The sequence below is a fragment of the Myiozetetes cayanensis genome, unplaced genomic scaffold (assembly GCF_022539395.1).
Source record: "Myiozetetes cayanensis isolate MyiCay16 unplaced genomic scaffold, myiCay2020 scf10, whole genome shotgun sequence".
Taxonomy (NCBI): Eukaryota; Metazoa; Chordata; class Aves; order Passeriformes; family Tyrannidae; genus Myiozetetes; species Myiozetetes cayanensis.
In genome coordinates, this window is record NW_026086605.1 from 30,121,403 (window position 1) to 30,136,157 (window position 14,755).

General features: G+C 41.0%; 1 protein-coding gene across 30 annotated transcripts in view; it reads right to left on the bottom strand.

Annotated features, from left to right (window-relative positions):
- The window catches only part of ANK3 (ankyrin 3), a 304,909-nt gene that overhangs the window by 36,635 nt on the left and 253,519 nt on the right, over positions 1-14,755 (bottom strand). For 21 of the 30 annotated variants that reach the window (XM_050340346.1, XM_050340415.1, XM_050340406.1 and 18 more), the window contains 8 exons: positions 11,317-11,528; positions 9,453-9,660; positions 8,804-8,900; positions 7,366-7,594; positions 6,639-6,764; positions 5,762-5,884; positions 5,240-5,266; positions 3,402-3,483 (listed from right to left, as the gene is read on the bottom strand). In XM_050340346.1, the coding sequence (XP_050196303.1) occupies positions 3,402-3,483; positions 5,240-5,266; positions 5,762-5,884; positions 6,639-6,764; positions 7,366-7,594; positions 8,804-8,900; positions 9,453-9,660; positions 11,317-11,528 (1,104 nt within the window). The remainder of the gene's footprint in view (positions 1-3,401; positions 3,484-5,239; positions 5,267-5,761; positions 5,885-6,638; positions 6,765-7,365; positions 7,595-8,803; positions 8,901-9,452; positions 9,661-11,316; positions 11,529-14,755) is intronic. The other 9 variants (XM_050340590.1, XM_050340553.1, XM_050340561.1 and 6 more) reach the window with 1 other exon arrangement.

Below are 14,755 nucleotides of genomic sequence, written 5' to 3' on the forward strand. Positions count from 1 at the left end.
GCAAAGCAACTGAATCAGTTTTTATTCATGCACAAATGTCATGTCAAAACGAGCACACAGATTAACACATTTTGTATGGTGTATTAAGCACAAATATGTAAACCTTACAAAACCATTTCACAAGAGGTCATTAAAAGAAGAGTACACTTTTTCTACAAGATGTAGTGTCTTGGTACCTTTTGAGGAGATTTCTTGTATCAGCTCAAAGTCAGACCTGTTTAACTTTACAGTTCTCAAAAGGTAATGTTAGAAAAGCAGTCAAAGAAAAATATATTATGAAATAAATTCCTGGCAAGGACAAACCTGTTAAATGTCATCATCCCCCAGAACTCTCAGTTCATTCATAAGCATTTTGAACAGAATCATCATCAACCATATTTTGCATAAGAGGAGGCACTCATGCCAGACAGTATTTCTGGGAATCCCATTACACATACATATCCTCTGATCCAGTAATAACATTCAGAGTTGACATTGAAAGCAACTTTGAGGACCTTTTTTTGTTTATTTGTTTCTTGAAAGCTGGAATTAGAAATGGAACTAAAATACTCAAAGAATTTGTTCAACATACCTTTCTCTGTAGTTATACTAATAATTTGTCTAACCTGCTTGATCCGTCTTATAGACAGACAGTAACTTGCAGTGAAAGTAACTCAACAAGGCTAATGCTAAACTGTTAAAGGACACACACTCTTACAAAATAACGAATATTTAGGGCACCACAGGTCCATATCCTGCAAGGAGAAATGTGCTGGTCCTACAGAAGCCAATCAAAGCCCAGAAGACAGCGTGGATGGCTGGTGATATTGCAGTATGAGAACATTAAGGTTGAAGAGAGCTTGAGTACTAGGCCTGACTGGCAGTCAAGAAACATTCACTTTTCCTTGCTATGTTATTTATAAGTGCAAATATACTTCTTTCCACTCCTCCCCAAAAAACCCCATAGTGTACTTCATTAAATGAGCTAGACTTTACTATGAAGTATGCCAACATTCACCATAGGTTCATACAGTCTTGAGTTCAAAAAACAGACCTCAAAATGATTCTGAAAAGAACCAACAACTTGTTCAGCAGTTAGTATTAGGAAATAGCTTTACAGAGACCCCACTGCACTGGGATAAGCTAGTCTATCACAACTGACTAGTGAGTCAAGCAAACCAACAGGCTGCCCTCCCAGCTCCTCCTGTTAAATCACAGATTCAGATATGTTTAAGATGCTTTTTCTGTGCTCCTTATTGTAGTTGAGGAGAAGAACCAGAACTAAGAAAAAATGAGTAATTTACCTGTGAGTGCAGCTATGAACTGGACAGGGAACAGGGCAATTTTACTATTTTGAAGTAGCAAAGAAATTCCCCCAACCATGCAAGACTTTAGAGTGGGATAATATTCTAAAGAGCGTGTTTATATAACACCCCTTTTTGGCTGCTGGACACTTTTGGCCTTAACAGTTTCCATCACTCTGCATCCAAGATTTTATTAGACAACAGATGTCAGTTACCACCTTCTGTGCATCAAGCCACACTTCCTTGCTTGCAGCTGGTGATGGAAAGCACTGAGCCTACCCATACACGTGGCCCCTGCTCAGACTTGCTCCTCCTCAGCCCCAAGCAAACAGTCAGGACCCATCAGGTTTAACCCACTGCTGCACTCCCCTTCTGTTGGACCCTTTGTGCCCTTTCCCTGAGCAGAGATAAAGACAGGGAGGCAAGGGGAATGCGCTTCACACTGGCAGGGGTGCAGAGCTAAAAACCCTGCCTGTGTGCACATGCATACAACACACACGCACGCTCGTGTGAGTAAAAAGAACAATCCCTGCTGCTACCAAAACTGCTGGAGCTGTGCCATTGAATTCCCTGGAAACTGCTAGAAGTTCATCACTCATATGCAATCACTGGAGCAAGCTTCCTGTGGTGTAAAGCAGGCACAGCATCTGTCCTCCCCCTGTGCTGGGCAGTGTGTGCTCTCTGGAAGAGTTGCACCTCCACACTCACCTCTTTCCCTCACACCAGCAGGTGCAGATGGAGTTGTGAACTACACACTCCATCTGCACAGGAGGTGGTGCTCAGCTGATGGCCAAGCCATCAGCTTGTGCTCTTTCCTGGCAAACAAAATCCTATCTGCACAACCTTTTTGGGTACCTCACAGCCTTAAGCAGTACCCGTTGCCAAAAGGGATAGAATAGGTAAAGATCGTGTAGGAATTTCTACTGTGTCAATCCATCTTTTTTTTTCAAGTACAGCTGAAGTGCATTTAGGTTTAGTCCCACCAACTTTTTGAAAATGAGACTTAATAGACCTTTGGTGAATAAATAAGACCTTTTTTTTTTTTCCTCAGTGAGGGCTAAAAAATTTATTGTCAGCAATATACACAGTGATCAACCTCCTTTCAAGCAACTTAATTTTCCCTGTCTCTCAGTTCCCATCAAGCCTATGACAATACCTTAACAGTCCAACAGGATGTCTCAGTAGATCTGATAGCTTCTTCAGATGTTATATGCTTGAAGTCTTCTTCCAGGCCTGAGAAGGGTAATATATTCTGGAGCACATCTGATCCAAAGAAGCCACAGATCTTATAGGACAATTAAACAGCAGCCATCCAGTGGGAACTCCCAAGACCCGATGAAGTTTGTCTATGGATTTTATGGAATTATATCAAAGGGTCTGTTGCAGGGTAGCAACTGAGAAGTCACAAGTGAAAAAAAAAAAAAAGGCAAGAAAAAGCCTGGAAATGGGGAACAATAGCAGTCAACCTCAGACAGGAGAGGTGAGGAAGAAAAGCTAAGCCAAATACATTATTGTATTTAATCAGGAAGGAAAGGAATGCCACAGGTCTGGTCAAGGGGAACATAAAAGTTTAAGAGGAAGCAATGTGTGGTGCCAGGGAATAAAAAGCAACTGCAGGGAACAGAGGAAAAGGGAAGGGGAGGAGAAAGAAGAGGGAAAATAAAAATATGAGAGAGTCTATTTTGGCTAAGCATCTAAACATTTAAGTGCTTATCTGAATGGCTTTCTCCAGCCTTGCTGAACTTTTGTGTAACACTCCCTTCTATAGCACCTCTCTTTCATGTTTCAAAAGGAAGAGGAACAGACTCTTTTTGAAAGCAATTTGCAAGCCTCCTACTCTGGAGCTACATGGCATTTTTAAAAATTATTGTATTTTTACTTAACTAACTACTGGTAATAACATACATATTTTGCCAGTCAGGATTCTTCAAGCTCTCACAACACAGGAGTTCACAGACCATCCAAGAGTTTTGGTTTAGACAACTTTTTTCTTTTCTCTTTTTCCTTTTTTTTTTTTTTTCCCCAGAGTGACACCAAATACAATGTTTATAGAAAAAATGTCTCTTCTTATGAATAATCACATATATATGGTTTAGTACTTTGGTAAGAGCAACTCACTCATTCCAGGCTCAGTCAGATAGCTGTAGCGCTTACGTAAAGCAAGGGAGACGAAGTTCTGGCGCCGGTCAGCTCTCTCCGTCTGCAACAAAACACAGCCCTGCTCAGTGCCTTTAGCACCCTACCCCCGTTTGAACAGAACAATCCTCAAACCTCAGCAGGATGGGCCGCCACAACCCCACAGGGGAGAATGGATGCTCCCATTCAGCTTCAGGATGGCATGCTGAAGCCAAATTTGGGCAAGCTGACAGGGGAGGGACAAGAGCCGGTCTCTTTTCCTGTCTGCCATGTGATGAGTGTCAGGCACGGCGGAGCAGGGAGCGTGGCTGCTGGACGTGGCAGAGACCTGCTGTGAATGACTACCCTTCTGCAGCAAGCAGGGAAGGGACTGGAACCCTAAGAGTGAGCCCAGGTGTTCACTCCTGCTCACGATGTCTCTGCTAATGAGGCAGAAGAGCTCAGATAGCAGATGCAGCTCGTGATCCTGCCTTAAAGTATATCTGTGCTACATTATCCCATTATCACTTAATAAACTGTTTCACACTACTAGAAATGGTGTGATATTATTCATTCTCTGTAAAATAAACCACCTTTGGCTAGAAACAGGAGATCAACACAAAAGACTGCAGGTACAGACATAAAACATTCATAAGAGTACAACTTAGACCGATTGAGTATTTCGCCCCAGATTAATTTGTCCCAAAAGCACATACACCACAATGTACACTGGCTTTAAAGTGAATACATTAAGGACAAAAAAAGGCATGGGAGGGGATTTTTTAATATGCACAAAATGTAAAGATGTGGATTAGAAAGCAGACTACTATTAACTGATAAACTGCATCGTAAGTTGCTGCATTCAGTGGCATAGCTGCTAGTGCGATGTCTTAAATATTAATGGTCCTCCAGAGATCAACTCACTTGAATATGTGGCTAAAAATATGGTTTTTTTAGGAAGGAAACTATTATTATAGCTATACAGTAGCTCACTGGGAACAAATTCTATGGAGTCAAAGTGGTGGGGTTGCTATTACTATTTTTTAATATGTAAAGAATGTTTTAGTTTGGTTTGTTTCTTTTTTTTTTTTTTTTAATTATTCTGATCACCAGGTGACAACTACTATTTATTTGCCATCAGGAAGAGGAAAAAAAATTGCTGCTAGGTAAATGGGAAACATCTATGTAGTTTTCTTTTATAAGATGATCTCCACTATTACTACCTCTAATGAGTAAGACCCATTCAACTTCCTGACAATCTAATGTTGCAGTTCCCATCAAACAGTGGATTTTTAAGCTGCAAATATCTGAGGTTTGTTTGAAAATAGATTTGAACACAATATTTAAAAATTATTCTTGGTTGCTTTGCTCTTTTGAAAGAATCTGGTTTATTTACAGAGGTAAAATATTATTAGGCCACTATCGTGGCCTCAGCAACACATTTTTCCTTCTCAGAAATACAAGTCAAAGCGTGGTCAGTGTTACTCCAAGAGGTAAAATCTTATCCACTAAACTCTTCTTGATTTTGCAAAAAATGGACTTGGTCCGATATTTAAAATTATATCATTTTTCAGAAGAAAATCAGTTAAATTTCAGACAGCTATTATTCAATGCTTTTTTCCGCATTTGTGGATTTATACTGTTTTTCCATGTTTTTCCACATTTGTGCATTTATACTGTTTTGCAACAGAATATCAGATGTAGAGGATACAGTTATTCTGTAGGTATCATTTCAATGCCATAGGTTAAAAATTAGTTTTTTGGAGTTTTTTTTCTGTAACATATTACTTTTCTTCACTAAATCTGAAGGAAATAAAAACAGAAGACAGTGTTTATATTACCTCATCATCTTGATCTGACTCTGTTTCCTTTTGGTCCCAAGATGCATTGCAGAGACAAGGAATATTATAATGGACAGCAGGGAAAAGAATATCAGGATATGAAAAGGACCAAATTGGGAGCACAAAATGCAAGCTGATTTATAAGGCAAAGCAAATCCAAAATGTCAACAGAAAAGAAAAAAAAAAAATCTTACATCCAATGCAAATAAACACGTGACATTACTGAAAGCATAAATCTATGACTTGCAGGCTGAAGCATGAGCTGTAAACAGAATTGTAAAAATTATAGGAACTTGACATCACAGTAACAAGAGACTTTTAAAGCGTTCTACATACAAGAAACCAATAAAACAGAAATTTTAAGCCTTTATCATATTCCAAAGCATTCTCATTACTGACAACTCACAGGGTTTCTTTATCACTAGCAGGAAAAAGAAAAAAAAAGAACAGACAAAAACTAAAGGAACAGAAATAAATCCAACCCAACCAATAAGGAAAATATTTACTTTTCACAACAAATACCTTTTTGTGTGCTGGCAGAGTGATATTCAAGTTGCAAACAGCTGTTTGTGGCAGTCCTTTTGTAGTCTTTGGTTCTTTCAAAAACGATAATCGACCACAGGGTTCCTGGCTGGTGTCTCTTACCTAGAAAAGAAATTTTAATACAGTATAGTAATATGTAGTAATTCAGATTCCTAGAGGAGGTTTCTGGAGAGCTTCTCAGAGTTTCTCTCCACAAGAAGCTGTCTAGTGTGTAAGGACCAATGATACTGAGCTGGAGCTCAGCCTGAGGTGCTGAAGGAGAAAAGGCGTCACCGTGAAAGAGTTGCACCAGCCTGAAGCTCTCTGATGGGCAATCCATGCAAGACAGGTTGTTGTGTGTGTCCAACCAGACAGTTTCATACTGCTATATTACTGACAGACATTTTCTGCTCACCTTCATTTTTTTCTGCCACTTGTGCTTACCAAAATGCTTAAAAACTTCCTTAGCACGGCAGGTATGACAAGGCTAAGGGAAGTGAGTGTCCATTCATGGCAATTTAGAGAAGAACAGTCTGTGCACACTTTCTGAAGGCTGTTCTGTAGTACAGTATGTTATTGAATGCAGCTCCTTTGCTTAGTTCCTGGGAAATTGGGTTCTACTGGTAATAAATATGCTGAAGGTCTAATTTGAGATACGGTTTTAGTAAAAGCTGTGAATCCATATCATGGGTATCCTCTTCCCAGATCTGCCAGCAGCTCTTTTGCGGCTTCAAGCAAAGCACGCTCTTCATGTTATTCATATATTAAACAATTACACTTACACTTGGGGCAAGTTAATCCTACAGGGCTGAAAAAAAGGGAGGGAGTGGCAGGAGGGAGGAAATCAGCAGGATCATTTGCTTTGTTTTGTTTTTACCTTGATAGAGAATGGCAGTCTATTTTCTTTGAAAGCATAAAAATTAAAAACAAGCTGCTGTCCTCCTTTAGTCAAAGGGGCCAGATTTCCATAGCAATCAACGTAAATAGGTTTTCCTTCCAGAACCTATCAAAGCAAGAAATAGAAGTCAATGAAACTTCTTTTCATTATAGATCCATGCACATAAGTGTATCACGATTTCCCCCAACACAGTTCCTGAGTTTAACACAAGTCTCCCCTCAGATTAAATTCAACAACAAATTAGAAAATCACTGTGCATTATGGCAAGGTACTTTGAGTGCAGACAGTTTGGGAACACATGAGCTACATGACTGGCTTTTCTGGAGTAAGAATGTGTAGATTTCTTCAAGAAACAATGAGTTGGTGACTTCATATTCACCACAAACCAGCCCTAGTCAAGACTGTGTGTCTGCAGGGCCAGTGAGAAGGAATTCCAGGTCAGCTGTCTGCAAAGCCCAACCAGGGCTACTTGACAGCAGCGAGTACAAAACCCACTGCAGACTGCACTGGGGAGACATTTGCAGACAGGTCCTCATGCTCCTCTTCCCATCTTGACCTTTTCTGTCCTCCTTTCGAGAAGTTTTTTGACACAGCCTTGGTGTGAAACTTTATTTAACAGGGCTTACAGTGGCTTTTGCAGGACCTGTTCCTACTCAGAAAACACACTGTCCACCTACAAAGAGGAAGCCAGCTGCAAGAAATGTACCTCAATGTCTTTGCTTCTTGCAACTTCTTCAAAGTTCTCTTGTTGCTCCAAAGTTTTGTCCACTTTGTCATCAGTCATGCAGAAGCAACGCAAATTGGATTCCACAGGGTCATTCATTTTGGCAAATATCACAAACTTTGCCATATAAGGAACGCATATTAATTCTCTATAAAGCTGCGTTGCCAGCCCAACAGTCTCTAGTACTTGGTGGCAGTCTGCGAGCCAAAATCTGAGTGGGAAAAAGGAAACCATTAAATCAACTTTCCATATGGCTCAAACATTGCTTAAGCCTTTAAAGAGAAACTGGGTTCTGTATCCTTGGTCATTTTGCATGTGTATTGTCCTTGTAGACTTTCTAAAGCTGCAATTTTCCTTCTACTTTCAGTGCAGTTTTAAACATCCAAAAATGGGAATACCAGGCAATGAAATGTTGGCATACTTATTTGACCCTTTTTACACTGGTATCTCATAGACCTGTCTGTTTTAAGGCTCATTTGAAGCCAAAGCAGGAAAATTGTATTTCTTGTGACACACACTGTGTATACTGTAATGTGCAGATGCTGCACTGTACATTTGATTTGCTAAAACAAACTCCTTTATAACACATACATACAGCAAAATCACATCTCCCATTTAGGTTGAACCAAATATGCCCATGGTGAGAGTTTCCTAGAGAAATTCTCATCTTATGATTAAAAGTTTGAAGACAAATGTGATATAAGTTATAAATATTCTTGTTTATATTTTGTATCAGTCTTTTCCACAATATTTCAGGCCCCGATCTATTTGGTTCTTCCAGCAATTCTCTTTTTATAAAGGTTTTTATAGTTGCAAACGTTATTTACTGAGTGATAAACTTCCTACCTGCTATACCATGAATTTTCTCCACTAGGATGTGTGATTTCTACAGATATTGCTGAATGCCTCCAATCAGCATTCAAGTCCACTACAATCAACAAAATTAATTTCAAACCATCATTGTTTGCAAATGATATTTTTGTGAAAGCAATTTAACATTATTTTCAACTAAAAAAGCCAACAGCCAGAAATTGAGTGTCTTTAAATTTTTAAACAGACACATTTTTATGAATCCTCTCAAATTTTTTTTTTTATGGAATGAGCATTTTAAGCTTTCCCTTTCTCTTGCCATTTGCAGAAAAAAACCAAAGCCCTGTGTAGCATGGCAGCCTTCAGAGAGACAGCATGTGTGACTGCCAGGAGACATCACCGCAGCAGAAAAGGCCAGGACAAAGCTTCATGTGCAGCCCTGGACGTGTGGGATGCTGATAGGTAGTGACAAAGCAGCATCTGGTCCATTACCGCTTCATCAGTCTTGCAAAAGACTTACAGAAAGCCAAAACACAAGCCCACAACTATGCATGTTGTTAATCAAGGGAAGCTACTCCCCAGGTGCACTTGGCAAGCTCTGTTCCCATACCTGGCTGAAACATTGGTTGTGAAGGAGACACAGTCATTTGAAAACGTCAGCGGAGTGGTGCCGGTGATGTCCTCCCACTGTGCAGGTGAGGTGCCTCCTGTGCAAATACAAACCACGGACATTTCCTTTCAAACACTAAGCACACACAGACCAAGTAAGAATATCTCTATCTTTACACATAAAAAGAGAACTTAAACATTAATGTTCTGCAGCAGCTGAGCTACACGTTCTGTATGACACCACATATTACACACCAAAAACGACACTGATGTAAGCACAGAACAAACCTACAAGACAACAGCAAACCTCCCTTGATATCGGCTAGGACAGAAATATTTCTGCCAACTCCTTTTAGTGACAACCATGTTTAATAGCCAAGAACGAAATTCTTCATACTGGATAAATATAAAATTAGCAAATAATATCTGTTGGGAGAATTCTTTTACAACAGCATGAAACCAGATACAAAGCTCAGGGAATCAGTGGGACCCTTTGAAATGCCTTCAGCTGGCTTTGCTCAGGAGATCTAATCTGAACTCCACTGGACCAGAACACCAATGTTCCCTAACTGGAAAGCGCAAGTTGTGACAGTGAGAGCAGAGATGTTGCTGTCACAGAAACCTTTGCAAAGAGCAGGATTTCCTCTAACCTGTAATGCTACATAAAAGTCGAAGGCTGGGTGTTGTGTCTCCTTTGTACCCGTTGGTTACACCTTCTCCTGACGGAGGCGGCACAGGAATTGTCATGGTTATTGGCTTATGAAATTTTCTTCTTCTTGGTTCCACAGTGACAATAGGACTGAAAGTTGCTTTGTTTCCAAGGATTTTTTTGACAATCTCTTCTGGAACCGGTTGAGCCTGTCAACATAAGGAACATATTTAAACTAGAGCTATAAACTGGTTGTAAGCATTCACAAATATTTTCTAAAACATAATTCTACTTTTCTTATATTTTCTGCAGAATTTTATTTCCTTTTTTTTTTTTTTTCCCCAGGAAGCCCTCTCCTATAAGTCTCAAGGGTAATTATTAGTAAAATTCATGCCTAGTATTTTTTTCAACAACTTACTTTTTATTTCCTAATCACTAACTTGTAGAGTCAAACTATAAATCTCAGAAGGTTCCCTGCAGTATTTGCTGAGTTTTTCAAAACATGTTTGGTTTTGTTTTTAATTTACAGTGATGAGTGATATTAACTACAATTTCAAAATGCCAAAAGAAGCCCTATTCTGCACTTCAGAAGTGAGGACTAGACACTGTTTCCTGGAGATGACAAACAATTCTTACACCTCTGTCAAACTAATTCATGCTTTTGAGGAACACTGCACTCTGACTTACCTCTGTACTCAGTGCTTTCTGTGCTTTTCCACTACTGCTTATTAGAAAAGAAATACTTGTTTGGGTCAAATTCATAATGAAATGTATTAAGCTAAAGAAGATCTATAAGCAAATTTCACATTTTCTACACTCAAAAGTGACAGACACGGAAACAGGGATTTGCATGCACTTGCTTTTGTTTATTTATTTTTTAAATTTAACTTGCAAGTCTGTTTCAATCAGTCTGCTGTTATTTGAACTACACAAATGTATTGATATGCAGAGAATATGCAGCTACACTGCAATCTCAGCAGTCACACACTGCATAGAGATGTCATGCTTCCTTCACACTACGGAGCTCTGGGAAGACAGCTGTATCATCCTAGAGTAGAACTTCCATTTTCTCAAGACTAATCATCTTTAGACATGAAATACCACTAACAGAAATATTTCAGCGTGAATTCCAAGCACTGGAATCCAATCAGCATCTCCATTTCATGAACCCATCAGACTTGCGGGTTATTAAGTTAATTTTAAGCGACAATTAACAGAATTCAAAGAAAAAATGCCTCCTATTCTTATGGAATATTTCTCCACTTTCTGTGCAGTTTGTTTAAGGAGAGTTTAAGGTTATTTGCTCTTCCCAGATTTCATCCTTTGCTGGAAACACCAATGGTGAATGTCCTAAGATGCAGCAGATGTATATGGGAGGTTTTTGACCCAGTAACAGCTGGCAAACAGCTGCATGAAATCCTTACCAAACACATTCCTGAGGCAAAGGGCAGCCCAGTGACAACATTCACAAGCTGCTGCTTTGCCACAGGAGACTGGGACTGCACAGTGGCCGAGCAGCTCAGAGCTGCTGGCAGCCAACAGGAGATGGCAGACAACAGCGCTGAGGCTGCAGTGGCTCCAGGTCTTTGCTTTTCTCTCCATTCTTTGGGTGCTGAGGAGTTGATAAAAGGGAAGCTGGGCTTTTGCCACAGAGGGGGATGACTGTGCTTCACCTGCACCTGGGGGACACAGAGGCAGGGAGTGTGCCCAGGCACACACGTGCCAATTCAGATCTTGGGTGTGAATAGGACCAAAGTCACAACCCATTCCCAAGGAGCTGCAGGGTTTGTAGCTGCAAGTCTTGTCCATTAAGACCAACAACGTGCTTATAAATGCTGTGGATACAAGCACCAGGGCATCTTTACCTGGAGCCCCACGCGGATTCTTTTGGTGAGAGCACCCTCGGGGAAGGACGCCTGGACACGTGGCACCGTCGTGCTGCTCAGCACTCCCCCCTCCGGGCCAATTTGGTTACTCTCCTGCTTGATTCGTGAAACCACTGCAAAGTACTGGGGGAAATCCTTAGTGACGATCCTGCAGATGCGCTTCTTCTCCAGCTCCTCCACGCTGTCCAGCTCTGGTGGGAGAAGACAGGGAAAACAGTCAGGCATTACCTGCCCAGGTTCATCCCACACATACATTTGTGAGTGTGAGGTTTGGAATAAGGTTTTCAATGCTTAAGAAGGTTGGGGTTTTTTACTATTATTTATTTACTACAGGAGAAAAAAACATTCAGTGATATGCATTATCAGGCTTTGGTTTGTTCTGTGAACCTTTGCATAAATCTTGACAATGAGGGCCAATAGCACCAGACACACAGATCTGCCAGGACACCCGAGTACTCAGGTGTGACAGTCTCTGCAGCAGCACCTGCCATAAGATGGCAGGTTTGTCACACAGCACAGAAGTCCAAGGAGGGCTGAAGGAGACAGTCAAGCTTCTTCCCTCTCTCATCTCTATCTAGAAGCACACAAGTGCACCGATCTGTCTGTGCACAACTTTAAAAGACATTTATTCTCAGCCTCTTCCCTCATGTAGCTCCGACATGCAGAAAACCACAGGAAATCACTCAGTTCATGAACTCCCTCTCTTCATGCCAGGTGTGCACTCCAAAGTTTGTCCAGCTAAGGCACTTCAGACAGTTATTTCCCAGATTGACATCCATATAATCCTGAGGAGACACTGTGCTCTCCATTAAACCGTGGAAGTGACAGAGCTCTGTATCCCAGCACTACCAATAAAACTATAGTGAGCTTCCCTTCCTATGTCAGGCTTTCAGCCACTGGGTTATCTGCCCCAAAATAACTGCAATGTGCCCCTCAGTTCCCAGAGAAACCTAATGCATCCTCAGACACACCTGAAACAGAACCAGGTCATCAACAATTATCTCTCTCAGCCACATTCCCAGTTTGTAGGGTCGCCAGGGCTCAGAAAGGTGCACAGAGTATCTACCCATATTAACTACTTGTGTATGTGACACAGATAATACATTCACTGGGGAAAAGCTGGGGCAGAAATATAACCACTTACGCAACTATACGCGTGTGTGTATTTGCACTGCTGATGCAATAGTGAGATCCCTTTGATATAAACACTGTTCATGAATGGAGATAATTACTCAACTGTCATGCATTTCTCCTGTAAGTTCCTGCACTCAGACTTTTTATCTATTGTAACTGAGTTTCATTCCAGCACCCCACAAGTTTCAACTCTTATTTTCCTTCTTAAAAACAGCACCACTAAAGAAAGTTTGTTCCTTGAGAAATGACTTTTCTATCAGATGCAGCAAAGAGAGAGCAGGAAGACCAGAAATATTATTAAGACAAAAGACACTTGTAAAACACTTTATGTGACTGAGGCATTTTCGTCCTCTGAACATGTAAGCCCAATTACAGTTCCAAAAGGATTAGAATATAAATTTGGTAAAATGTCAATTTTCCATTTTAAAACATTCAGCAGCTAGTTTGGATTAATCACACACTGTTGCTGTGGAATATATGTACCTACCAGAAGAGGGTAGTTTCTTATCATTATGTCAGCTTCCATTTACTTTGACTCAGAGATTGATATCTGAAGCCCTCTAATGAATTAGGCATTCTGCCTGCAGCCTCTGGAAGCAGTGGCTTGTGCAGGAGACAAACTGGATTCTTAAACTCCCAGGCAGGTATAATCTTGGCTGGTAAATCCTAATCGTCTCCTGTTTGTTGCTACAGACTAAACCCACTGTAAAATGCTCACAGAGATGAAGGATAATTAAAATTCTCCTGCAGTAGAAAATTAGTGGTTTATATAAGAACATTTCAAAACCCTTTGAGCCTGGCAGGCACTCTCCTTTAGAGGAGGAAGATGTGGAGATTAGAGTGGCAGAGCAACTGCTGGGCATGGAGTGGAGCTGGACTCCATACACGGAGGTTATGTTTGGATAATACATGTGTAAGCTTCTATATGAAGTTGCCCTCGAACAGAAAAAAAAAGATGATGAGCAATCAAACCACCTCTCTGACTGCCCTGAGAAATGCAGTGCTAGCATGACAGAATTTCTGGAACAGGGAAAACTAGTCCTGGGAGAGGTCACGTTTCGGGAACACACCTCATGCATTTCAGAGGAAGAGTTATCATTACTACTATTTTCTTCACTTGCTGACATCTCATTCCTGTGCAAAGTGTTTCAGTTAAAAATCTCAAAGGATTTTTGGGTTAGTTGGTGGGGTTTTGGCAGGGAGTGGGGCTTAGCCACAGAGAAGTATGCCATACACCCCATCCTACAGATAGGGATGGCAAAGCAGGAGGAGGTAAAGCAGAAATGTTAGTGGCAGAATTGGGAAGAATCTCCTGATGCCACTGTCTCCCAGGTTTGCGCTAGCAGCCCAAAGATCACCTATGGCCAGTAAGTTTCAGTAAGTCAGGAGAAAGATATTGTGAATACTCTGTGCACATACACACTCCTGCCACCCGTGTGTATGGTACACTAATCCTTTGATGGTTTGGTGGGACTAAGGGAGGAGACAGGAGATGGAGAAAAGAGAAGAAGGGAAGAAAAGAATACCACACCTCCTCACCCTCTAGTTCATGCTGCCACATGACCATTACATTGAGATTCCTGGATGGGAGAAGAGAAACCCAGACATGTCCTCCACAGTCAGAGAGGGACCTCACACAGGGTGTCTCAGGTCAGGGAAAGCAATCACACCAGCTGTCTCAGGTGAGAGGCAGTTGTGGATCAAGTTCATCCTGTGTCTAATACCCTTCTTTTTTTACTTTCAGATAAGGTAACACAGAGCAAGTGTCTTCTGACTAGAAATGGAATAAGACAAGTCCCAGAACACCTGGCTGTTTCATGAGCTTCATGATGTCTTTGCATGATCTGGTATCTGATTTCCCTTGCCAGGGCTTTAAAAGAATTTTGCCAGCACTGAGAAAGAAAAGCTCACCTGTACTTCACAGACTGAACAGCTCTCTGAGTTCTACAACACCCCCACAGAGCAGACCTTGTCACCATGCACAGACTGCAAGGTGAGGGGAGCACAGGACATGAGTTTTCCCCACACAGAGATGGGCCCATTAAGAAATTATTGCAGTAAAAGTGTGGCATGCAAGAGGCAGCGTTCACATGGAGAACAATACAGGAAATGAAAGGAGGCAGAAAGAGCACATGGCAAGAGGCAAGGAGAAGCTGAGGACAGTAAGATTTGTCTTAAAAATGTTGGTAACTAGACCCACACTTTCAGCTTCAGTATTTCACACACAGCTAGACACTCCCAGTGCTACAAGGATGTTTCATCCTCAAATAAGTCTATTTTCATG